This window comes from Myotis lucifugus, unplaced genomic scaffold (genome assembly GCF_000147115.1).
Source record: "Myotis lucifugus unplaced genomic scaffold, Myoluc2.0 scaffold_557, whole genome shotgun sequence".
In the NCBI taxonomy this organism is placed as follows: Eukaryota; Metazoa; Chordata; class Mammalia; order Chiroptera; family Vespertilionidae; genus Myotis; species Myotis lucifugus.
This window is the reverse complement of record NW_005871605.1, coordinates 199,746-225,855: the sequence shown is the minus strand read 5'-3', so window position 1 is coordinate 225,855 and position 26,110 is coordinate 199,746. Positions and strand designations below refer to the sequence as shown.

The following is a 26,110-nucleotide window of genomic DNA, read 5'->3' as shown; positions in this document are numbered from 1 at the left end:
TATATATATATATATATAGATATAGATATATATATATATATATATATATATATATATTTTATTTCAGAGAGAAAGGGAGAGGGAGAGAGAAAGAGAAACATCAATGATGAGAGAGAATCATCGATTGGCTGCCTCCTGCACATCCCACACTGAGGATTGATCCCGCAACCCGGGCATGTGCCCTGATGGGAAATCAAACCATGACCTCCTGGTTTACAAGTTGACCCTCAACCACTGAGCCATGCTGGCCGGGTCAGCCTACATTTTTAAACAGGTTTATTTTCATTTAAAAATTTTATGTACACTTCTTTGATAAAGGAAAGTTAAGAGTAGAACATAGGAGAGAGAGATGTGACTATGGAGAAAGGGTCATAGAAGTGCCATGTTGCTGACTTTGAAAATGGGAGAAGGGGGAATCATTCTAAAGAACACTGAGGCACGGACATGCTCCCAGGAACAAGCTGGAATTACAACTGAAATACGGAAAGGCTTCCTGAATAATCAATGGAAAACTCACAGGAGAGAACCCTGATACCCAAGGACTGAAGGTGGAGACGCATAGAGACTGGTGGGAGGGGCGGAGGCACAAAAGGGCTGGCCCGGCACCCACAGACGGCACTGAAGTCCCGGAGAGATATCTCAGCTGCAGGGCGAGGGGGTGCCACTGAGAACTCTGGGATCTAATCCCGAAATGGGGCTGCCCAGCAGAGGGCACCAAACTGAGGAGGGTACCCACATAACATCTAGCTGTGAAAAGCAGTGGGGTGCTGTCTGCCAGGGAGTGGCAGCTGAAAGTTCAGGCACCCTCTTAAAGGGCCAATGCACAAAATTCCCTGTGGAGCCACCCACCTTGTGCTCTGGCAGAGGGAGGGTGAAGTGGACTGGAGCTGTGAGAGCAGAACCAGGACTGGGGACTCGGGGGATAGAGCTCAGAAGGCAGACACCCCAAGTTTCCTGGGATGAGTCATTCTCTCACACAGTGGAGGACATCTTTCCCACATAGACATCTGCCTTGCCTGGGGGAAGACAGTCGACACACCATATTGCAGTGGTTCTCAACCTTCTGGCCCTTTAAATACAGTTCCTCATGTTGTGACCCAACCATAAAATTATTTTCGTTGCTACTTCATAACTGTAATGTTGCTACTGTTCTGAATCGTAATGTAAATATCTGATATGCAGGATGGTCTTAGGCGACCCCTGTGAAAGGGTCATTTGACCACCAAAGGGATCTCGACCCACAGGTTGAGAACCGCTGCCCTATTGGCAAACACCTTGCCCTAAGGCCACTTAAGAGATTAAATGTAGCCTCCAGGCAGAAGTAACTGTCCCATCCTGTTGAAAAAAACTCACCACACCTGAGGACGATTGCCTGGGGGGAATCCTGGAGGCTTTGAGTCTTTGCCTGATCCAATTAGTCAGAAACAGCCTTTAACACTATCCTGCACTAGAGATTGAGAGGTATAAAGAATCTACCTAAAACAAAGTCATAAACCCAAACAGACAACCAAAATGAGGAAACAAAGAAACAACCCCCAAATGAAAGAACTAGCGAATTCTCCAGAAGAAGAGATAAATGAAACAGAGTTCAGAGTAATGATGTTAAAAATGCTCAACAGTAGCCCTAACCGGTTTGGCTCAGCAGATAGAGCGTCTGCCTGCAGACTGAGGGGTCCCAGGTTCGATTCCAGTCAAGGGCATGTACCCAGGTTGCAGGCACATCCCCAGGAGGGGGCGTGCAGGAGGCAGCTGAATCGATGTTTCTCTCTCATTGATGTTTCTAACTCTCTATCCCTCTCCCTTCCTCTCTGTAAAAAATCAATAAAATTTTTTTTTTTAAAAAATGCTCAACAGTATGAAAAAAGATATAGTAACTATGAAAAAATAACAGTCTGAGATAAAAAAAATGACATAATACAAATATAGAACACATTGGAAGGAATACACAGCAGATTAGGGGAAGCCGAGGATCAAATCAGTGAATTAGAAGACAGAATTGAAAATATCACTCAATTAGAGAACTAAAAAGAAAAAAACAATTAAAAAACAGGAGGACAGCTTAAGGGAGCTGTGGGACTATGTGAAACGTAACAATATTAGAATAGTAGGTGTGCCAGAAGAGGCAGAAAGGGAGAAAAGAATAGAGAAGGTGTTTGAAGAAATAATGGTAGAAAACTTCTCTAACCTGGTAAAGGAAAAAGTCACACAAGTTCAGGAGGCACAGAGAACCCCAAACACGAAGAACCCAAACAGACCCACACCCAGACACATCATACATAATTAAAATGCCAAAAATTAAAGACAAAGAGGGAATCTTAAAGGCAGCAAGAGAAAACTGTTACCTACAAAGGAGTTCCCATAAGGCTGACACCTGATTTCTCATCAGAAACTCTACAGGCCAGAAGAGAATGGCATGAAGTTCTCAAGGTAATGGAAAGCAAGGATCTGAGACCAAGATTACTATATCCAGCAAGACTATCATTCAAATAGACAGGTCAAATAGGTAAAGAGCTTCCCAGACAAAAAAAGGCTAAAGGAGTTCATCATCACCAAGCCAGCATTACAAGAAATGCTAAAAGGATTGCTGTAAAGGGACTGCTGAGAAGAAACAGAGAGAGAAACCTAGCTGTACAGAATTAAAATGGCTATAAATAAGTACCTCTCAATAATAACCCTAAATGTAAATGGATTAAATGCTCCAATCAAAAGATGTAGGTTAGTTGAATGGATACAAAAACATGACCCAACTATATGCTGTCTACAAGAGACCCACCTCAAAACAAAAGACACAGGGTGAAAGTGAAGGGATGAAAAAAATTTTCCATGCAAATGGAAAAAAAAAAGCTGGAGTAGCAATACTCATATCTGACAAAATAGACTTTAAAAGCATCATGCTAAGTGAAATAACCCAGGCGGAGAAAGATAAATATCATATGATCTCACTCATTTTTGGAATATAATGAACAACATAAACTGATGAACAAAAATAGAGACAGCCAAAACTGGTTTGGCTCAGTGGATAGAGCGTCGGCCTGTGGACTGAAGGGTCCCAGGTTCGATTCCAGTCAAGGGCATGTACCTTGGTTGTGGGCATATCCCCAGTAGGAGATGTGCAGGAGGCAGCTGATCGATGTTTCTCTCTCATCGATGTTTCTAACTCTCTATCTCTCTCCCTTCCTCTCTGTAAAAAGTCAATAAAATATATTTAAAAAAAAATAGAGACAGAAGGGAAAAAAATATACTAGAAGTATAATAGAAGTAATACTGTTATTTGCAGATTTTTAATATTTCCTACAACTTTTATGATATCATACTATGTTAGTACAGTTGTGGTAATACCATTATACTTAAAATCTTTTTATCCTTGAAATATTAATGTTTATTGCATGTAATATTATGTATAAGATTTTTCTTGAATAATTGATGTTTATTGCATGTAACATCATATTCAAAATCGTTTTTCTTGAGAAAAAAGAGAGTACAACATATAATTTTGAAGTTAATGACATTCATTCTTGGAAATGGCATGATAAGTGCTATATTTTAACTTATATTTTTATTTTATAAGGTGCTCAGCTAATTTATTTCCTGTGTGCAAGTATATTTACATTCAATAAAACAATTTTGACATAATACACTTAAGTGTTCCATTTAATCTAGACCAGTGATGGCGAACCTTTTGAGCTCAGCGTGTCAGCATTTTGGAAAACCCTAACTTAACTCTGGTGCCATGTCACATATATAAATTTTTTGATATTTGCAACCATAGTAAAACAAAGATTTATATTTTTGATATTTATTTTATATATTTAAATGCCATTTAACAAAGAAAAATCAACCAAAAAAATGAGTTCATGTGTCACCTCTGACAGGCGTGTCATAGGTTCGCCATCACTGATCTAGACCAATGCCTGAGAGACGACTTGGTCCTTGAATACCATCCATTCCACCATTTTCTTAGTGTCAAGCACTCAGTATTCCTTTTTGGGGTTTGTAAAATAAGATTTCCTCAATTTTCTTGCTACTTTTGTAAAAACACTTCTCTTTCTTCCCTTTGTAATTTTGAGGATATTTTTGTTCCCACTTGGTTCTTTATTGGACCAACTAAGCATTATTTTTTTCTGCCAGCCAGGCCAATTTTAACCCAAAATTTAGAGGAACAACTTAGGGTCATCTGACTAAAAACATTGGTGATGTTATGTGTATAATACTTGCTGTCGTGCAGTTATCTGCCCAGGCCTTTGAAATTGGGGTGCTGTGGTTTGAGGTCCACGTGACTGCTGCTCTGGGAGACAGCGCATGTTCTAAGATGCAGTGGGCAGAGGAAACAGTGGCTTCCCGGATTACAGAGGAGATGTTTGAAATCAAGGTGTTCCATGTAAAAGTTCTCTTTCTCAAAAGGCGACTCCAGTAGCTCCAGACTGAGCAGGAGCAAGGATTTCAGTATTTAGTGATAATGGATATTGATTCTCTCAAGCAATAGCTGGGAAAACCCACTAGTGAGTGAGTGAGTCAGGCAAGGTTTTGTTAGTATGTAATGAGATCTAGAAGCAGGGAACAGATGGGGTAGATTGAGTGTCACTGGGGGAGTCTCTGGAGAGGGGGCAGGGTTGAGCTTGCTTCACTCTGCAGAATCTGCAGAGTCAGTACAGCGCAGTCTCAGCGAACAAGCAGAGCCTGGACGCCCTGAGACGAGTGGCCATATGGTGTGAAGTCAGGGTGACGGGATCAGACCGGGTGTGCGCTGGGAAATGGGGCGTCAGGCGGACACGGGCAGCGGGTCATGCCTCTTAGACAGCCTTGGGAGCTGGGCTTCGAGGGTTGGTTTACTGTCAAAGGGAATGAACGCCTGGCTGCTGGATCTGTGCTCCCCTGCAGACACCCCCACACACTCACTGACATGCACACACAGCCCTTCTTGCCAGAGGGTTGGAATCCATGTCATCTGACCTGGCTCCTCTGTTTTCATATGCCCCGTTGGTACGTGCTACACACATGATTAGAGGTGCCTTGAGTGTGTGTTCATTTCTCTCGGTTCCAGAATCTGATTACCATGTTCTAGGAAGCAGGAAGCACTGCTCACTTACTCAGTAAAAACCCCACAGAGCACCGTTAGACCCTCTGAGGTTTAACGTCAGGCGGGCTCCTGGCGGGACCTTTACATTCACCCTGGACCTCACGCTCAGAAGCCTTCGTGCTCTGGTCACCAGCTTGAAATTTTCGTAATTTCTGGGCAAGGTTCCCCACGTTTTCATTTGCACTGGGCTCTGCAAATCCTATATCAGTTTTATCAACAAGGACTTCATAAATGACCATCCTAAGCTAAAGGATATAGGATTCTAGTTTCAAGTGGAAAGTCTAATGTTAGCAGCTCAATAGAAAGCCGTTAAGTATAATTGATGAGAGAAATTACTTTGGAGTTGGTAGCATCTGGTTCGTCCCAGATCTGGCCCAGCTGGTGCTATAAGGCCCTAGGGATGTGCCTTAACCTCTGTAAGACTCCGTTTCCTCCTTCATAAAATAAATGTAATAACACTTTCACCTTGTACAAGTAGGCACAAGAATAATTTGTAAAAGCCCCAAACTGAAAACAATCAAATGTCTATAGTGGAATTAATCAATAGTAATGAATGAATATAATAGTAATATTTTATGGCAATGAGAATGAATGAACTACAACTACCAGCAACAATGTGGGTGAAACAAACGTGGTGTTGAGAAAAAGAAAGTGGACATAAAGGAATGTAGTTTCTTTTATATAAAGTGAGACAGACCAAACGAGCCTGTGCTGCTAGGGGCTAGTGAGTGTCCCCAGGAAGGGAGGTGGTGAGTAGCGGGGGCACAGAAGCTTCTGGATGCGAGTACTGCTTCCGCATGACTGCGAATACTTCGCAGAGGTCAGCAGGCTGTGCAGTAGGGCCTCTGCACTTCCCGTGTGCGTTGTGCTCTTCTGTAAATTTACACTTAATAGTCTTGCCCTGGCCAGTTTGGCTCAGTGGATAGAGTGTCGGCCTGCGGACCGAAGGGTCCGTGTTGGATTCTGGTCAAGGGCCAGTACCTCAGTTTCAGGCTCCATCCCAGCCGGACCCTGGTCAGGGCACGAGAGACAACCAGTCGATGTGTTTCTCTCACATCAATATTTCTCTCCATCTTTCCCTCTCTCTCCTACTCTCTCTAAAATCAGTGAAAAAATATCCTCGGGTGAGGATTTGAAAAAGAAAATCGTCCTGCCCTGGTCAGTGTGGCTCATTGATTGAGCGCCATCCTGTGCCCCAAAAGGTCACCGGTGTGATTTCTGGTCAGGGCACATGCCAGCTAATCAGCTGATATTTCTCTCTCTACCTCTCTCCTTCCTCTATCTCTAAAATAAAAAAATAAAATAGTCTTTCATAAAATTATTATGAAAATTAAACAACTGGAATCCTTAGATGTGCTTCAAGAATCCACAGACTACAGATTTAAATACTTCCATTAAATGGTTGTAAACTGTCACAGAAGAATTAAGGGCACAGTTTTGATGTCTTGATGGACCACTTTTTCTTTTATTTATTTTTTAATCCTTACCCAAGGGTATGTTTTTATTGATTTGAGAGAGAGGGAAACATCAATGTGAGAGAGAAACATTGGTGGGTTGTCTCCCATAGGCCTGGACCAGGGATCAAACTTGTAACCTAGGGATGTGCCCTGACCCAGAATCAACCCCCAACCTTTTGGTGGAGGGGACAATGCTTCAACCAACTGAGCCACCGGCGAGGGCCCACTTTTCCCTTCCTAATGGTCTTTTTTAAGACTTTGACCGCCTTTCAAATGACACCTTTGGTCATTACAATTGAGCTCTCTGAACCTCTTCCGTTTCCCCCCACCCCCACCCCCCAAGTACATCTAATCATTTTTATTGAATAGCAAAGTGAAATTAAACACATGCTCACCTTCATGTGGAAAGCTGACCTGTAAACCCCTTCTCTGCGAAGATGGCATATTCACTTCTGGATCACTTTCAAGCACTATTATCTAAATTTCTTTGTTTGAAAACTACATTTATAGTTGTCATTTTATCCTTTGCCAGCACTATTTTTTAATTTTTGCTTTCGTTTGGTAGAGATGACATTTTGTTGGTTTGTTTATTTCATGTATATATTTTTTCTTTTTTTGTTTTGCTTTAGGTGACTATGAAAGGCTTATATTTTCAACAGAGTTCCACAAATGAAAAAATAACATTTGTATTTCAAGAACGGGTGAGAAAAATTGTTTAATCATTAAACGAAACAAGATAAGTATATTTACCCAGTTTAAATGATCTTTTAGTGAAACTTAAACGAAACTCTAGAAATTACTTTCCTTTAATCATATGTTACAGTGCTGGTCCATATTGTAGTATAACTATATTTTTAAAAGAGTTGCTACAAAAGAGTTTTTAGTCCCCTGGGTGGTGGTATAAAAGATATTAGGAAAACAATACCTTAATAGCCTTATATGTTGCAAAATTAACTCAATTTATTTTGAATACCACAATAAGGTAAATTTCCGTGTACGTTAATTTACCGTGTATAATATCTTGAGTTTGTTTATACCTCCAAGTTTTTACACTGAAGATAAATTAGCTTTAATTACATGTAAAACTTTTTTTTTAAGGGAATAAGCTGTTGGGCTAAATCTGTATAAATGTGCTTTTTATTTTTTGAACGTACAATGAAAGTTTACTTGTATCTCACTGCACCATGTCTGACTGCAGAAATTAAAGCACAATTACCAGCAAAAAAAAATAAAATAAAATAAGGTAAATTTCCAGATTGTAATCATATTTCAGAAAATACATTCTCTCAAACTGTGAAATAAAAGAGGTGGAAAACACTGTTTTCCACACTAATTTCTGAGCTTTGCAAAGTCACCCTATTCACTAAACTTTAAATGGTTTCTAGTTTTTTACCACTTTAAGCATAGAGAGTGGAATTTTCATATATTGGAGATTGTTTGAAAGGTCTGTCGCAAGCCAAAATCATTCCAGTGGTAGAAGCAAGCTGTCTGAGATTTTGACTCTTGACTTAAATGATTTTGGAGTTAGTGAAAGATGACAGAGGAAAACTGGATTGTGTTCATGGTTCCGAAATCCTTATTATACTATGGAATATACAAGTATGGCATACAAATAGCTCTTAGTTTTCATCCCTAAAGTTAGATTTGGGGCCTGTTTAATTTTGTTCAGTTGTGTATGAAAATGTTCACATCATAAAGGCATGGGCTCAAATGAATGTGTAATATTTTGTTATCATTGGTTCTAGGAAAATCTTCCTGTTGCAGAGGATAACTATGTGAAACTTCAAGTTAAAGCTTGTGCTCTGAGCCACATAAATACAAAGGTATTGGGGCTTTTATTTGGGCTAAAAGTCAAATGAGAATTCATAGTCTATTTAGTTTACTAATATAATGATAACTGACTTCTGAGTGCCAAGAAATTATTGTCATCCTTAGAAGAATAGACTAGCTAGGGGAAAAGTTTATGTGAATTTGTATGTTTCCATATTAAGATATTAGTCTAATTCAGTGGTTCTCAACCTTCCCAATGCCGCAACCCTTTAATACAGTTCCTCGCGTTGTGGTGACCCCCAATTTCATTGTTACAAATTGAACATAATTAAAGCATAGTGATTAATCACAAAAACAATATGTAATTATATATGTGTTTTCCAATGGTCTTAGGCGACCCCTGTTAAAGGGTTGTTTCGACCCCCAAAGGGGCCGCGACCCACAGGTTGCAAACCTCTGGTCTAATTGAAGTTATGAATTTTACATTATTATTGGAAAATAACTTATAAGCTCCTTTACATTGTGAAAGGCTGAGAATTTATAATTACTAAGGCCTATAATCAAGGAAGAAAATGCTTTTATAAATATAGTAAAAATATAGAAATTGAATCAACTAATTTATTAGCTGTCTATTCTATAGACATTTCTAGTTAACATCTTTATATAGAGTTCATATTCTTATCATTTCTCTTTGTCTTTCTCTCCTGCATTCACATCCCCAGCCTCTCACTACCCCTAGTCATCCATCTTCCATTATTGACCATGAAATACATGGTCAGTTTTCAAACGGTAAACTGTGGTTGAATGTGCTATGATAGATATAGCGGGGCCATTTACTCTGCTTTGTAAAAATCAATACCAAAGTTTTATTGGACCCTTAAATGATTGGATAATAATGTCACCATAATTTCTAGGAATCTAAAAGTTTTCTGCAGTGAAGCCACATGTAGGGAAATTACAGAACAAAGTCATATGCTTCCCTTGGCTGCTCTGTTCCCTGAGCACGACGGGAGAAGGGAAGCTGCTCCGCAGCCCTCTGAGCAGGAACAGGAGGACTGCTCCTTGTCTGCGGGGCTCTGTGCTCAGCCCTTCCACGCTGTCCTTTTTAAACTGAAAAATGCATAACAGTCCCAGTCTGGGAACAGGAAAGAAAAGGACAAACCGGGCTTCTGTCACAACCTCTGCCGAGCCTCTTCGGGATATGGAGGCCTCGATGGTGCAGTAATGCAGGGAAAGATATAAAAGATAGAGCAGGTGGAAAAGAGGGAAAATCCGAGGCTAGGAAGTTATCTCATGTCTAATAGAAATAGCAAAGTAAATTCAATGGAATATTGCACAACTACTAAACATCACGGTTATGAAAATGTGTAGCGATGTACGAAACGCTCATGGTAGGTGACGGAAGCAGGAGGCAGTGGCTATAACCGTGATTATAGCTCTGTACAAGGTGCATAAAAGAACCATGTGAAAAGAAATCATGTAAAACATCCAGTATTTCTGTGAGTGTCATGTTGTCATCTTAGCAAAAGTACAAAGTTCCACATTGAAAGATTTTTCTGGCAATCAGGTAGGAGAGCTTATATAGGAGATCTAAATACTGAAAGATAAAAAATATATACAAGAGAATTACTTCAATTTCTTTTTACTTACTGTTCCTAAAATACTATGATACCTACAAGTATGTTCACGGCTCTGGTATTATTAGCTGTAATAATAAACGCTCAATATGCTAATTAGACCAGACATCCTTTCGGAGGTCCTTCCGGATGACCTTCTGGATGAAGCCGGGACTGTGAGGGAAGCCCGGGTCCCGAGAGCCTGCCAGCGGCCAGAGGGAAGCCCGGGTCCCGGTGCCGGAGGGAAGCCGGTGCCGGCAGCCAGGGGAAGGAAGGCCTACTCTTGCACAAATTTCGTGCATCGGGCCTCTAGTAAAAGTATAAATGGCAGGAACTTAAACTACAGGCTTATCTGTATATATACTCTGTCACTTCAGAAGTTAAGTGCTCAGTTTGGCCAGAATATTAACAAAACACTAATCTCTCTCTCAAAAATAAATGATTTATTCTTTTTAAAAAATTCCAAATTGAAAATAAATGGCAATTTTCCTAAGTATGTCCATCACCTCTTCCCACCTGCTTCTTAACCCAAGACCTGTGAGAAACACCCAGCGGATTTTAAAGGCTGTGGGTAGGAGAGCCCTTGTTCTCAGTAGCCTCACCCCTCATTCCCAGCTCCCTCCCCCAGCTCCCTCACCCCATCTAATGAGCTGACTGGTAAATTTGGGACATATTTTCCCTTCATACTTGGCAGAAGAAAGGTGTTAAACAAAGTATGTTAATGGTGATTGGAATAATGATACTCATACCTAATTCCTACATAACAACCAATTCTTACTCTAACGAGAAACCTATCTTGTGAAGTTATTTGTTTTGGCTTTATTCCAAATATTAAATCCTATTTGCTTTTTTTGTGGTTTGATTTGTGCTCTTGCTTCCCTCTGGTGTAAGAAGCCAGGATTTACTTTTGACAATAAATGGCCTTTGTCATGATTCAGCTTCTGGCAGAAATGAAGATGGAGAAGGATTTCTTTCCCGTTGGGAGAGAAATTGCTGGAATCGTGTTAGATGGTAAGTTTTCAGATATAAATACCTGTATCTGTTTTCTAAGGTAAAAGAATTACATGGCAGCTAATTGGGAACTGGCACATAAAATCATACACTCGTCTTCAAATAGGAAATGTAATTATACAGAAATGTTTCCCTTTTTTAAATTAAAAAGAAAAATAGAACTTAACTGGTGTTTTATAATTAAAGAGCTTATTATACTTCAGTAAATATTTAGGGATTATGTATTTCAATCTATCAGCAATCATACCGAATAGAATGACCAACGTTGTTTACAAACCAGCATAAATTACTTCTGTACATTGGCTTTTGGCCCAAATTTACATAATAGTAACTACATTGACATTAAATTTTAAAGTTTGTGTAAAATTGAGCATTTAAAAGTTAAGCATTTTGCTCATCTAAAAATAAGTTCTGCCCTGGCTAGGGTGGTTTAGTGGTTGAGCATCGACCTATGAACCAGGAGGTCAGGGTTTGATTCCAGGTCAGGGTTCAATTCCGGGTCAGGGCACATGCCCGGGTTGCAGGCTCGATCCCGAGTGGGGGGCATGCAGGAGGCAGCCAGTAAGTGATTCTCTCTCATCATTGATGTTTCTCTCTCTCCCTTCCTCTCCCTTCCTCTCTGAAATCAATAAAAATATTTTTAAAAATAAATAAATTAATTAATTAATTAATAAAAATGGGTTCTGGGAAGAAATAACCAGTAAGATTTTAGGATTGCCTTAACTCAAAAAATTGTTAAGTTTTATGTCGTAAATAATGGTCTTAACATGCAGGACAGTAAGCTAAGTACTTGAAATAATTTGTTTCTAAGCAGACCAGCCATTCATACTCGCTGCTAATGGGTAGTTCGTGATCAGTGAGTATATGGCTGCTCTTTCTGCATGTGCGTGAATGAGCATGGAATACAGTGGGTTAGACTATTTGAGTTTTGCCTGTAATTCTAACCCATAATATATTTGATTCTTTCTCAATGTAATCTAACAGCTAAATCATAATTTCATTCCCTCTCCTTTCTTCTACTCACACTGTAGGAAAATAAAAATAAGAATTATAATGGCCAGAAGATGAGTAATCATTGATTTATTCATTTATTCCATATTTAACAAGCACTTGCTAAGAGCTTGGTATCTGAAGATGAATAAGATAGAGTCCCTACCCTCAAAGGGTTCATAATCTAGCCCTGGCCTGTGTGCTCAGTGGTTAGCGCATCGGCCTGTGCACCAGCCCCTCCTTCCCCCGCCCCCCTCTCCTGCCAGGTTGGGCACGTGCTGGAGGCAACCGATCGATCGATGTGCCTCTCTCACATCATCTCTCTCTCTCTCTCTCTCTCTCTCTCTCTCTCTCTCCCCTCTCAACCCCCTCACTTCCACTCTCTCTAAAATATCAATGGGGAAAATGTCCTCTAATCTTTTTCTGGATTGCCAAAAAGGAAGTGTTCACAATGTAAGGGAGAGACAGACGCGCACATGAGTGGGGCGCCGTGAAGGTCCGAGGACGGGCCAGCCCAGCGAGAAGCAGGGGAGGCTCCTGGGAGTGAGCGGAAGTGCGGGCGGCAGGAGGTCGCTCAGGGAGGGGCCCTGAGCGCGGGCAGAGGCGAGTCATGTCAGGTACTAAGGACGAAGAAAAGGAAAGATTGGCAGTTTGGTGTTGGGGTAAGATACTTGGCACAGAAACATTTTGTCAAGAAAATCCTTGGAGCAGAAGAGTAAAAGGTAGCAACCCTGATACTTCAATGATGATATGGACGCTGACTCCTCCGGCCCTGGCGGGTGGCTCAGTGGGTTGAGCATGGTCCCATGCACCTAGAGGTGGCAGGTGCAACTCCCAGTCAGGGCACAGACCGAGGTTTCGGGTTCAACCCCCAGTTGGGGTGAGTACAGGAGACAACCGATTGATGCTTCTCTCACATCAATGTTTTTTCTCTCTCTCTACCTCTCTCTCTAAAATCAATAAACATATCCTCAGATGAGGATTAAAAAGAAATGGGGGAGCCCTAACCGGTTTGGCTCAGTGGATAGAGTGTCGGCCTGTGGACTAAAGGGGCCCAGGTTCGATTCCGGTCAAAGGCATGTACCACTCTCTATCCCTCTCCCTTCCTCTCTGTAGGAAATCAACAAAATATATTTTTAAAAAAAGAAAAGGAATGGGGGAAAAATGAGGCATGAGGGTAGGCAAGGGCCAGACCCAGGCAGAGCCTCCTATGTCAGCCTGGGTTGTACGGGAGGCTGTTAGAGTAGCCACATGAAGGGTAGACTGCAGGCAACCCGGGCTGGAGGTAGTAGGGCTGGTTGGGCTGTAGACCAATAGCCAACAGACGACGGAGTCCATGACCGAGGCTTTGGTGGCAAAGGTGAAGACGTACATATGCAAGAAATACGGAGGAGTAGTCCGCATGGCTTAATGATTGACTGGAACAGGGGAATTAAAAGCAGCAAGAGCCAGGAGTGACGCCCAGGGCTCTGGCTAAGCCATGAATCGGTGCCACCAACTGATAAGGGGAGAGGGTTTTATTAGGAGGAAGACGGACAGTTTAGATTTATGGTTGTTGGGCTCAAGGTACGTAAGTGATATCCCCCGGAGATATCTAGTGAGCGGTACTCTGACTTAAGCTCAAAGGTGAGACTGTGCAGGAAGTGCACGTATTTGAGAGTTGTCAGCATGTAGTTATATTTGAAGTAATAAAGCTGATGAACTCACCGGGGGAGTAGCAATGGAGAAGGGACAGATGCATAAGCATGGAACCCTTGGGAATGCTCATTTGGGGGACAGTCAAGAGGAGTGTGAAGGAAGCCAAGGAAAAGGGACCAGAGCGGTCCCAGGAGGAGGAGGGTCAGGAGCAGAAGGAAAAGTACGGTGGCCCAGCAGGCACAGCTACTGTAGGAGGAGGGCTGTGGGGAGCCAAGAAACGGGAACAAGGGGGCCTGCCGCGGGAACATCAGACGGAGCTCCCCTCCCCGTGGGGCCCTTGTGATGCCAGAGCCGCCAGCGTCCACGGCAGATGCCAGATCCCGCCTCCCTCGGGCTCAGCCGTTTGCTCACCTGTGAGCCTGGAAGGAGCAGGTCTAGCCTGATGCTGTGAAGATGAAGCTGATGTCAGAGAATGCTGCACGCAGTGGGCATTCGGGGCGTTTCCTCTCATAACTGTTTGAACAGAAATATTCTAAAGAGCTGGCTGACAGTAGCGGCTTCTCTCTGCATGTGCCGGAAGTGTCACTCATTTCTGTACAGTCCCCGAATGTTCTGGGCACCACCAGGAGTTCATTTCCATCATTCCAAATCAAAGCAACTTCCGATGTGACTCTTACCACAACTTCCGTGTGTGTCTGAGATTCTGGAACTGAAATAACGATGGGAACTTGGGCTGCGGGTAGGAAGCCATGTAACCATCACAGGAGCTGTGACGCGGACTGTTTCCCTTTATCCCTTAATCCTAAATAGACATTCTTCTCTGTGCTGTCAACAGCCATATGGCCCCGATTTTGTAGAAAATTTTGTAAGGAATCTGTATTTTAAAAAATTTTATTGATTGAATTGAGAGAGAGATAAACATCAGTTTGTTGTGCCACTTACTTATGCATTCATTGGTTGGGGCTTGTGTGTGCCCTGCCCAGGAATCAAACCCCAAACCTTGGCATATTGGGATGATGCTCTAACCAGCGGAGCCACCCGGCCAGGGTGAGAATCCAGATTTGAAGTGTTCTATCCAACAGTCTCTATAGACCATCAAAATGTCCTACACGTTCTTTTCTCTGAGTTAGCAACTGTTTATAAACCCATGGGTCTTTTTATTTTAATAGTTAAATAAGAATGGTATTTAATAACCTCATATTAATTATTAATTTTCTCTATGCTTTAGTTGGAAGTAAGGTATCATTTTTTCAACCTGATGATGAAGTAGTCGGTAAGTTGTCTATTTTACTATCATCTCTTTTTTCTCTGTACAGTTATTAATGTTTACTGTGACCTTGCTTCATATACAAGTATTTTCCTGATTTTTGGAATTTGCTCTCAAAAGTCCATTGATGAAGGGAATTGGGAGTTTGATCTCAACAGCAGAGCATTGGGAACGTTTCCGTATTTGGCTGTAGAACAATATGAGATAAAAAGGAGGCCATTGCTGTTACTGTGCTTGGCACAGCCCTTGACTGACAGACCTGTAGACTCTGGAGAAAGGTCATAGGTCATCTGCACGACCAACCTGGCTCTATAGAAGCTCCCTGTGCACCTCAACTGGATTGTATGGGACCTCTCCCTTACTGCGCTTAGAAAGCTAGAAGTCACTGGGAACATTTCATTTACTATTATTTTAAAATCCATAGTTAATACTATTTTACATACACACACACACACACACACACACACACACACACACACACACATGTGGCTCTTTGGCCCCTTGAGTGTGGCTCTTCCACAAAATACCACGTGCGGGCGCACATATAGTGCGATTGAAACTTCATGGCCCATGCGCAGAAGTCGGTATTTTGTGGAAGAGCCACACTCAAGGGGCCAAAGAGGCGCATGTGGCTCGCGAGCCGCAGTTTGCCGACCACTGTCCTAGACCATCACACAAACATAAAGTATGACTTTCGTACTAGTCTTTAAAATGACCATTTCTCCATAGAAAATATTCATAGAAAGATATGCATCTAAGCCTAGAAAATGGTTAACTTTATGGCAAGCTTGAGGCTATTAAGAATTGATTTGTCGGAATGTTTTTGTTAGCTTCTTACGATATTGCCTTTGACGTGTATTTTCTTGAAGAATTAACTTTTTTTTCTGTCTGTCTTATCTTTATCTGGCCAAGAGGTCAGTGACACTGCATTACTCAAGGTTCTTTTTGTAAGAGACCAAAAATAAAACAGACGAGCTTAAGTAGAAGTGGGGTTTCGTTGGGAGCACTGGGTATCTTCCAGACCAGCGGTCTCCCACCTTTGGGACCTCACGCACCCCCAGGGGTCCGGGGCCACCTGTGCGCGACCGCGGCTCGACCCCAGCCGTGGAAGGCAGCTGCGCATCAGGGACAATCTCAGTGAGGGACCCAGGTGCCCCCCCGGCGGACCTGCCTCTATATCAGCATCGTCTCTCCCACCCTCAAAGGTGCAAGAACAGGAGAGAAGGAAAGAACAAGAGCACAGGAGACGTGGTGCTGGTGTGAGAGAAGGAGCATCCCTCCCTCTCACATTTCCGAAGCCTGTCCCTTCCCTGCGCTAGTCATTCCCGGCGCCTTCCCCACAGCCCACCGAACGGGATGAGACTAACGCCGGCCGCTCCTTACAATGAAGCCACTCACTCGGGGATGCTTCCCTCAGTGTCGCCGTATGCAGCATGTCTGTGTTTACATTTATTTTAGTTTAAATATTGTTTCCTTTCAGGGATCCTACCCCTGGATTCTGAAGACCCTGGACTCTGTGAGGTTGTGCGGGTGCATGAGCACTACTTGGGTATGTGCAGTTCAGGCTCGGGGTTCAGTCATTCTCACTTCGCTGGTGTGGGTGGCAACATCGCCATTTCTGTGCATCTACTGTGCGTGTACATAGGAAATAACTGTTGGCTGGTCATGTGACTACCTCGAGTTTATAATTTTGTATCGTAAAATTTATACTCATACTAAACAGTATAGAGACCTTTAAGTTTCATTCACACAGCTCCTGGTTAGAGGTTTGAAAAGAAGTTTCTCTCTCTAAAATTATATTCCCAATAAAAAAATTATATTTTTTATGCTTGGTTATTAATTGAAATTGGAAATGTTCATTTAAAATTAATTTTAGCCCTGGCCAGCTAGCTCAGTTGGTTAGAGCGTCATCCCAATAGACCAAAGTTGCAGGTTCGATCTCCAGTCAGGGCACATACGAGAATCAACCAATGAATATATAAATAAGTGGAACAACAAATCGATGTCTCTCTCGAAAATCAACAAATAAAATTTATTTTTAAATCTAGAAAATCCATGTAGAGTCTGAGACAGGAAAGAACCAAGAACACTTGTCTTTGGTTGCTATTGCTAATATATTTTGATAAGTGTTCAGTTTAAGTGAAATGTTAATTTTTAATTCTTCTTATATTAATTTACTTGAATATTTAAATTAAAATAAATATAAACACAGACATACTGCATGAAGCCATTGTGAAAAGTCACGGCATCTCCTTAGCAATCAGGGAAAAGCAAATTAAAACCACTTAGAGATGTCATTATGCACCACAGGACGGACAGTTATAAAATCTCACCATTCCGAGGGTCAGCAAGGATGTGCAGCAGTGGGACCTTTTATGCACATAAAAGCATAAATTGGTACAAATGCATAGAAAATAATTTAGTGTTATCTAACAATGCAATTTCAGAGCCGTTGCGATCTTAAATATAATTGTATTACTGTTAGTATTTTTTTAAGGACCACTTGTGTGTGTGTTTTTAATGAAAATGGTAATCCCAGTTATTAAGATGGAACGTGTTCCCCAAAATTCCATGTGAGTAAGTTGTGTGTAAACTAAACAAGCACTAATGGAGGAACCTAGGTGACCCCAGGATGGCCTGTCTCTATATCAGCCATGGAATGTCTGACATTCAAACTGTTAGCAACATGGTCTCAGACAAATTAATTATAGTCACGCACCACTTAACGAGGGGGAGGCAACCTGAGAAATGAGGCAAGTTCACTGTCAGGCGAACATCCTAGAGGCTCTGACACACACCTGGATGGCATCGCCTTCTACACACCTGGCTGTGTGGTAGGAGCAGCCATTGCTCCTGGGCTCCAAGCCTGTACAGCACATCACTTCACAAAACATGAGATCACATCAAGCACAAGATAACATGATGCAATCAAGAGACGTGGTAAGCACGAGGTGTACGAGGCTGCTGCAGGTATACGTAGCGTACTGCTTTACAGCACATTTTTTTTTTATCCGTAGAAAGAGTTCACTCTAAAATAACAATAAAAAATAGTAAATACCTAAACCAACATAGTTGTTTGTTACCATTATCCAGTGTGCTGTACTGTACATATTGTGTGTACTGTACATATTGTATGTGCTGTACCTTTTCTTCCATCTTTTGGAATTTAAATACAGAGCAGGAATCTGGGTCTGTCAAAATCTGGCTAAAAGAATGCACACTCATCCTTTTAGCCAGATTTAAACCACATACCATATAATGTACCCATTTAAAGTGTAGGATTCTGTGGTTTTTAATATATTTAAAGAGTTATACAACCATCATCGCAGTCTAGTTTTTGTTTTTTAATCCTCACCTGAGGATATTTTTTCCATTGACTTTTAGAGAGGTAGAGAGAGAGAGAGAGAGAGAGAGAGAGAGAGAGAGAGAGGGAGATCGACGTGAGAGAGTCCCATCAATTGGTTGCCTCCCACACGAACCCCCTACTGGGGCCAAAGATCAAACCGAGGTATATGCCCTTGACTGGGAATCAGACCTGAGACCCTTAGGTCTATGTGTCGGTGCTCTAACCGCTAAGCAACCGGCCAGGGCTACGCTGTACTGTTATATACCTGGCAGTGTGCTCCGTTTGTTTACACCAGCATCACCACAAACGTGAGGAATGGGTTTTGTAAGAGGTCACTACGCAGTAGGAACTTTTCAGCTCCATTATAATTTTATGTGATTATATGTGATCCCACCGCCATATATGTGACCCATTGGTGACAAACATCTTTATGTAGCACATGATTAATTACATGCTAATTAGCTTATGTTTTGCTGTTCAATGCCTTGCTTGTCTGTTGTAACATTTTCAACATGTATATTTGGATGCTCGGCTTCCCCACTAGATGGCACTAGTTGTTGGTAAAAGCAATGAGGACGTTGCCAGAGGAAAAATATCTGAAAGAGCTGGTAGAGGCTATGAAAAGTGTTATAAAATGGGTTTTGAGGTAAAGTGAGAAAGGATTGATTGCACTGTGAAAAGATCACATTCAGTTACAAAATAAAGACAAAACAAACATTCAATAATGAAACATGAGGAGCAGCTTGATGGTCAGCTCAATAGAGCTCTCTGGCCGGGTTGCTCACTTGGGTAGAGTGTCGTCCTAACCAATGCAAAGGTTGCAAGTTTGATCCCCTGGTCAGGGCACATACCAGGAACAACCAATGAATGCATAAATAAGTGGAACAACAAATCCATGTTTCTCTCTCTCTCAAAATCAATACATTTTTAAAAATTTTAAATTAAAAATAAATTGTATTAGAAGTTTGCATTTGTTCCCAATGCAGTGGAAAGCCATTGATGACTTCCAAGCAGAGAAGTGTTAGGATGTTATTTATGTTTTAAAAGATCATTCTGATACATTTCTATTTTTCAAAGACACTTAAAAAGATTGAAAAGAGAAGCCAGAGTTGAAAATAATATTTATAATGCATAAGCAAATAATTCATCTAGAATACACAAAAAACTCCTATAATCAATGAGAAAAAGACAATACAAAGAAAAATTGATGACACACTTGAACAAATGGCCAGGAAACACGGCAAGATGCTCGCCTTCATCAATATTGGGGAAAAGCAAATTAAAATCCGAGGAAAACCTCTCCACACCCACTTGGTGGTAGAAATGTGACTCATGCCAAGGCTCCAAGGATGGTGACAGCACCACACTGTAGCACATGACTAATGACGTGCTAATTAGCTTAGTATGTTTGGCTGTTTTAATGCCTTTTCACAGCACAAGCAATCCTTTCTCACTTTACCTAGTGCACAGCTGTGGGAGAGGAGGTCACACAGGCCCTTGGGCGGGTGTGGTGAAGTGGCAGGTACCCGGGACCTGAGGGTTCTGTTCCTAAGAGAACAGCCTAGAGCAGTGGTTCTCAACCTTCTGGCCCTTTAAATACAGTTCCTCATGTTGTGACCCAACCACAAAATTATTTTCGTTGCTACTTCATAACTGTGATGTTGCTACTGTTATGAATCGTCATGTAAATATCTGATATGCAGGATGGTCTTAGGCGACCCCTGTGAAAGGGTTATTCTACCGCCAAAGGGGTCGAGACCCACAGGTTGAGAACCGCTGGCCTAGAGGAAATGGGCACCAGTGTAACCCTATCTTTCCCCCAAGAGCACTGTTTATCGCTGCCCCCACCTGGACACCACACAGATGCTGCTCGACTGGAGAACAGATAACCAGAGTAGGAGTGGGTGAAAAACAATGTCGAGCATAAAAAGCAAGACAGAAAATAATGCATACGGATATGACTGCATCTAGGTAAAGCTTAAAACCAGGCAGAACTGAGTTACCTTATTTAGGAATGAATCCTGGAGGACTAACCTATGGAAGCAAATAAGAAATTAAGTTAGGGTGGTGGTGACCTCTGATGTCAATCATATCAATTTAAACAGAGAAGTGACCTCTGGTGGGAGACGAGGCTGTGGGTGAGGGGCTTACGCCTGGGCGGGAATGGAGGCAGGAAAACCGCGGGGTAGGAGTGGAGGCCAGGCCCAGGGCCCAGGGGAAGGCCCAGACCCAGGAGCCAAGACCAGCGGGACTTGCTAACGGATTGCTTCCTGTTCTTTGTGATAGTTCACAAGCCGGAAAAAGTGTCGTGGACAGAAGCCGCTGGGACCGTTCGGGACGGAGTGCGAGCCTACACCGCTCTGCATTACCTTTCGCGGCTCGCCCCCGGGAAGTGGGTGCTGATCATGGACGGAGCAAGCGTAGGTGCTAACGGTTTGCTCAGAAACAGGCCAAAGCACAGCAAACGTAGGAACGGGCCCTCCATTTACTAACATAAGTCTTTGCCAGTAGCTTAGTCACTGATTTTTATATATTTTTTTAAAATATATTTTATTGATTTTTTACAGAGAGGAAGGGAGATAGATAGAGAGCTAGAAACATCCATGAGAGAGAAACATCGATCAGCTGCCTCCTGCACATCTCCCACTGGGGATTTGCCCACAACCCAGGTACATGCCCTTGACTGGAATCGAACCCGGGACCCCTCAGTCCGCAGACCGACGCTCTATCCACTGAGCCAAACCGGTTTCGGCTGATTTTTATATTTTTTACCAAATTTCTATTTTGTGAAAATAAGCAGCTTTTATCAATAAGAGATAAAAGTCAGACTTGCTGTGTTTCTTACTTTGAATGTGCTAGTAATTACAAAAGCAAACAAATTTTTTCATGCCAGTCACACAAAGCCTGAAATAGCTCATGAAGTCTTTGAAGCCATACCTCAGAACTCCCAACCAACTTCATATCATATCCCTCACATTTACACTTATGTTAACAAGGTGTTGCATTTATAGATGCAAATATGTGCTACTTTAAACATTTTACCTGCATCATCAAAAAAATAATTCTATACTAAAAACAAATACATAAAAACATATTATAATCTGCCCTGGCCGGGTGGCTCAGTTGGTTGGAACATCATCCCATACACCAAAATGTTGTGGGTTCGATTCCTGGTTAGGGCACATACCTAGATTTCAGGTTTGATCCCCAGTCAGGGGCGTACAGGAGGCAACCGATGGATAGTTCTCACATCCATGTTTCTCTCTCTCTCTCTCTCTCTCTCTCTCTCTCTCTCTCTCTCTCTCTCCCTTCCTCCTTCCCTCTCCCTTCTCCCTCTCTTTCTCTAAAATCACTAAGAACATATCCTTCAGGTGAGGATTAAAACATGTATGTATACATATAAATTATACAACTGTGACAAAACCTGGGTGCTTTCAGTTTTACTTTCTATCTGGCTGTTGCTGAAGTGCTTCTCTTTGAAAAAAGCCAGAACTGTCCTCAGCAGTGGCTTCAGCCTGGTGTTAACACCGGGACAGCAGGACTTCCCTGAACTCGCCCCCCAGGTCAGCACAAGAAAGGACGGAGGGTTGAAGTGCCGTGACCCTCCCGAGTGCTCACTGGACTTGCAGGAGCCCCTGAAAGGCCCTTTTTCTCACCCCAAAGCTGCTTTCTAACTCAGCTCCGTCCTGGAAAGCATTTGCTCTGGTGAGACTGGGTGAGAGCAGGGGGCCCGGGCGGCTCTCTACCCCATTCTGAGGAAGGAAGTCCATCAGCTGTTTATTCCTACTTAGCGTCTCCGCATTGTTTTTCCTTCTGCTGTCAGATAACATTTAAAAATATACTGAAGTACCACTAACGTCTTACACTTTATTGAACAGCCTGTAAGACCATTTAGAGGTGGCCTCTGCGCTCTGTGTGTGAGCCTACTGTGTGTTTTCCACACAGGCGCTTGGGACAATAGCCATTCAGTTAGCGCACCACAGAGGAGCCAGAGTGATCTCCACAGCGTGCAGCCCGGAAGACAAGCAGTACCTGGAAGGACTCCGGCCTGCTCTCGGTGGGTAACCCCACTCAACACAGACTTTCAAACAAAACCTGGAAGGCGCAGCACCTTTTAAAATGCACTTAGTGTCTGTGCTAAGTCTAAGTTTACTTAAGTAATAGTTTTAATAAGTTGTTTTGTTTTTAATATGTTTTATTGATTTTTTACAGAGAGGAAGGGAGAGGGATAGAGAGCCAGAAATATCAATGAGTGAGAGAGAAACATCGATCAGCTGCCTCCTGCACACTCCCTACTGGGGATGTGCCCGCAACCAAGGTACATGCCCTTGACTGGAATCGAACCTGGGACCCTTGAGTCCGCAGGCCAACGCTCTATCCACTGAGCCAAACCGGTTAGGGCTAATTATTTTGTTTTTTAAACCTATTTTTTCAATGTTTTTTTTCTTCTTTGCCCCATTGTTATCAACTTAGCCAAGTTTGAATGAGGTGAACTTTGAAACAATTTAGAAATACCTGGCGCCTCTTTGGTTTTAGTCAATAAATCAGTGTATTTTGCATCCTGGGTATGTTTCTCCGCCTCTTACCCAGCGGTTTACCTCTAAAGTCGTCTGCTTTCTGTGATATTCTAGGGAGGAGGTGGCCACTTGTACAGAAGCACACATCAGACAGTTTATGATGAATAGGGCACGGAGGAGACTCGGAGCCCTTGAAAAGAGTGAACCCTTCTGGACAGCAAGCGGAGAAAGGAGTAGATTGAAAAGGAGAAAGATGGGGGTGGAATGGAATAGGCGGGAGTCACAGAGTGAGCACTGGAGTTTAACGATGAAGAGAAAGGATGAGCGGAGTGGAACTGAGGAGCCGGCAGGCGGGCAGGCAGCGGTTGTTGGGTGTTAGTACGGATAACACCACTGAGTCCCCAGCAGCCCTATGGCTGACGGGAAGCAGCAGGTGGGGAGGTGCAGGGAGTTCTGTGACTGAGAAAGAAGAAAGCAGCCCCTAATGGAGAAGTGTCATGTCGCCCAAATAGACTTTTGTGCTGTTTAGCTCTAAACTCTGTTAAATCTGAACAGACTTAAAAATTACTTAATCTTTCAGATCATGTCTTAATGTATATGTCCCTCTGGTTTTATAGGTTCTCAGTTCTGGCAATATAAGGTACAGAGAACAGTCTCCCGTGTAAATAGACTAGCCTTGGGACACGCTAGCCGCAAAATGCTTATATTTTATTTTATTGAATATGCCATCCCTTCATTTAAATGGATCCTTACCAGTATCAGGTTAGATGAGAAAAAAGTATAATTTGGATTCAGTAATTGTTTGAACCAGTTCATTCATTCCAGAGGACAGATGTTTGCTCTTGCTGTCCCTCTGCCTTGTGTTGATCACATAGAGAGCAGTGCAGTTGCCTGACTTCCTGTCCTTCGCAGCCCGAGTGATCGACGTGTCCGGTGGGAAAGCCCATGTTGCTGAAAGCTGTTTGGAAGAAACAGGTGGCCTGGGAGTGGATATTGTCCTGGACGCTGGAGGTCGGTGCTTCACTAAATCAGCAGTCTGTGCAGTTCTAGTGTGATGGCTGAATTTTAGGAAAAACAAAACAGCCTCAGCTGGTTTGGCCCAGTGGATAGAGCATTGGCCTGCAGACTGAAGGGTTCCAGGTTCGATTCTGGTCAAGGGCACATGCCCAGGTTGCAGGCTCAATCCCCAGTTTGGGGTGTGCAGAAGGCAGCCAATCAATGATTCTCTTTCATAATTGATGTTTCTATCTCTCTCCTTTTCCCTTCCTCTCTGAAATCAATAAAAATATATATATATTTTTAAATACATACTTTTTTCAGGAAATAATTTTTAACATATTTATTAAATTGCTGTTTAGTTTGGGGTTTCTTTTAAACTTTCATATTCAAATGGGCACTTCTTCAATTGATCCCATTGTAAACTCTGTCTGGAAGAGAGAGCATGCTTGCCTTTTAAAGTCTAGGCATTGGATTGAAGTATCCCTACAAGAATCTACAAACATGATCTCTTCCATGGTTCCCACATGATACACATTAGTTTAGTCTCAGCCAGATGCTTTTGCTATATACGGCCCTCTACTGGCTGGCTGACTTACAGTCTCTATTTGGAAAACGAAGAGAATTCTGTTCCACTGTCACCCTCCTTGCGCTTTTGCTGTTTAGCACCTAATTTGTACAGTTAGGTAGTGCCGTCTCACCTAAAGGATAGGTTTTACCATCTGCAAAGGCATTCTGCTTACACTTCGTTAGAATTTATCCTCTCCCGTGAGAATCATGGTGAATACAGCGACATGCGGCCATCATATGTGTTTCTTTTTGCCAGTGTTTTCAGGATTTTAAATTCACTACAAAAGAATCTTTCAGTGGAAGCGAATGTATACTTCCTTAGCTTTTCAAGTTGAAATTTCAATAATTATGTCAAAGTATGACCATCTTGAGTCTATGCATTCCTTAATCAAAGGTCAACTTTTCCCAAAGTATCAAGCCACTGATGTTATGGTTAAAACTATCAGACTTAGTTCCATGTTGCATTACCGTGCCTGGTTCTCAAACGAAAAAAAGACTTTCTTCGTAGTTGTTTTACTTTTTGTTGTTGTTTTTTTTTGTTAATCCTCACCCAAGGATATTTTTCCATTGATTTTCAGAGAGTGGAAGGGAGGGGGAGAGACAGAGAGAGAGAAACATTGATGTGAGAGCCTCCCACACGCACCTGGTTGGGGGTCTGCAACTGGGGATCTGCAACTGAGGTAGCACCCTTGGCCAGAATCAAACCCTTGACCCTTCTGTCCAAGGGCCAATGCTCTATCTACTGGGCCAAACCAGCCAGGGCTGAAAAACACTTTTTTTCTTTAGTTATTTCACTTATAATTAAATCTGGAGTAAAGTTTATGACCAGTTTTAATGCAAAAGTATATTTTAAGGTGTCTGAATACATTGTGTTGACTTTTTCTTAAAGAAATGCTTTCTCATTCCTACATTAAAAAGGAAAGAGAACTTGTTTGAAGAATAAATTTTCATCGGATGACTAAAATATGTATTTCTTTACTCTCTTTTTTTAACTATTCCCTTGTAAGTGAGATTATATAGTAAAGATGATGAACCCGCTGCAGAATTACAACTACTACCACATAAGCATGATATCCTCACTCTTCTGGGCGTCGGAGGCCACTGGGTGACGACAGAGGAAAACCTGCAGGTATGACTAGAAACAGTAAAGTATGACTCTTCCACCAAAAGGGTACAGTTAACAAAGAATAATGCCTACGTCTTTGAAGGCAAAATGTGGCCAAATTTGTGTAAATTCTGGATTATACCCTATTTTTTTTAAAGAAAGGTAGTTTTTACACTTTAGCTACAGGTTGGCCAAAATGTTGAAAAAGGGTCTAGCAGAGGAGTTCACTTAACTTGTTTAGGAGTTTGGATGCGGTGACTTCTGAATGTAATAATATTTGAAATAGGATTTTTTAAATCCTCACCCAAGGATATGTTGTTTTTTTTATTGATTTGAGAGAGAGAGAGGAAGGGAAAGAGAGAAACATTGATATGAAAGAGAAACATCAATTGGTTGCCTCCCATATGTGCCCTGACTGGGAATCAATCCTGCAACCTTTTGGTGTATGGGCCAATGCTGCAACCAACCAAGCCAGAGCAAGGATTTTTTCTTAGTAACAAACATTGACATATACTTAGCAAAATATTTCTATATAAAATTATCACAATTTCCTAATTGTTCTAATTGGAATATGTGTGTGTGTGTGTATCTTTAATAATAAAAGCGTAATATTTAATAATAAAAGCGTAATATGAACAACCTTCCAGATGTCCTTCAACCTTCCAGATTGTCCTTCCAGATGAGCCGCTTGTGTGGGGGCTGAGGCAGAGGTGGTTAGGGGTGATCAGGCAGGCAGGCAAGCAGTTAGGG

At 42.1% G+C, this 26,110-nt stretch overlaps 1 protein-coding gene across 7 annotated transcripts in view; it reads left to right on the top strand.

Annotated features, from left to right (window-relative positions):
- The window catches only part of CRYZL1 (crystallin zeta like 1), a 36,695-nt gene that overhangs the window by 5,252 nt on the left and 5,333 nt on the right, over positions 1-26,110 (top strand). For 5 of the 7 annotated variants that reach the window (XM_023745600.1, XM_023745603.1, XM_023745597.1 and 2 more), the window contains exons 2-10: positions 7,164-7,235; positions 8,280-8,357; positions 10,859-10,931; positions 14,788-14,832; positions 16,307-16,375; positions 20,459-20,592; positions 22,118-22,229; positions 23,602-23,700; positions 25,263-25,384. In XM_023745600.1, coding sequence (XP_023601368.1) covers positions 7,164-7,235; positions 8,280-8,357; positions 10,859-10,931; positions 14,788-14,832; positions 16,307-16,375; positions 20,459-20,592; positions 22,118-22,229; positions 23,602-23,700; positions 25,263-25,384 — 804 coding nt within the window. The remainder of the gene's footprint in view (positions 1-7,163; positions 7,236-8,279; positions 8,358-10,858; positions 10,932-14,787; positions 14,833-16,306; positions 16,376-20,458; positions 20,593-22,117; positions 22,230-23,601; positions 23,701-25,262; positions 25,385-26,110) is intronic. The other 2 variants (XM_023745599.1, XM_023745598.1) reach the window with 2 other exon arrangements.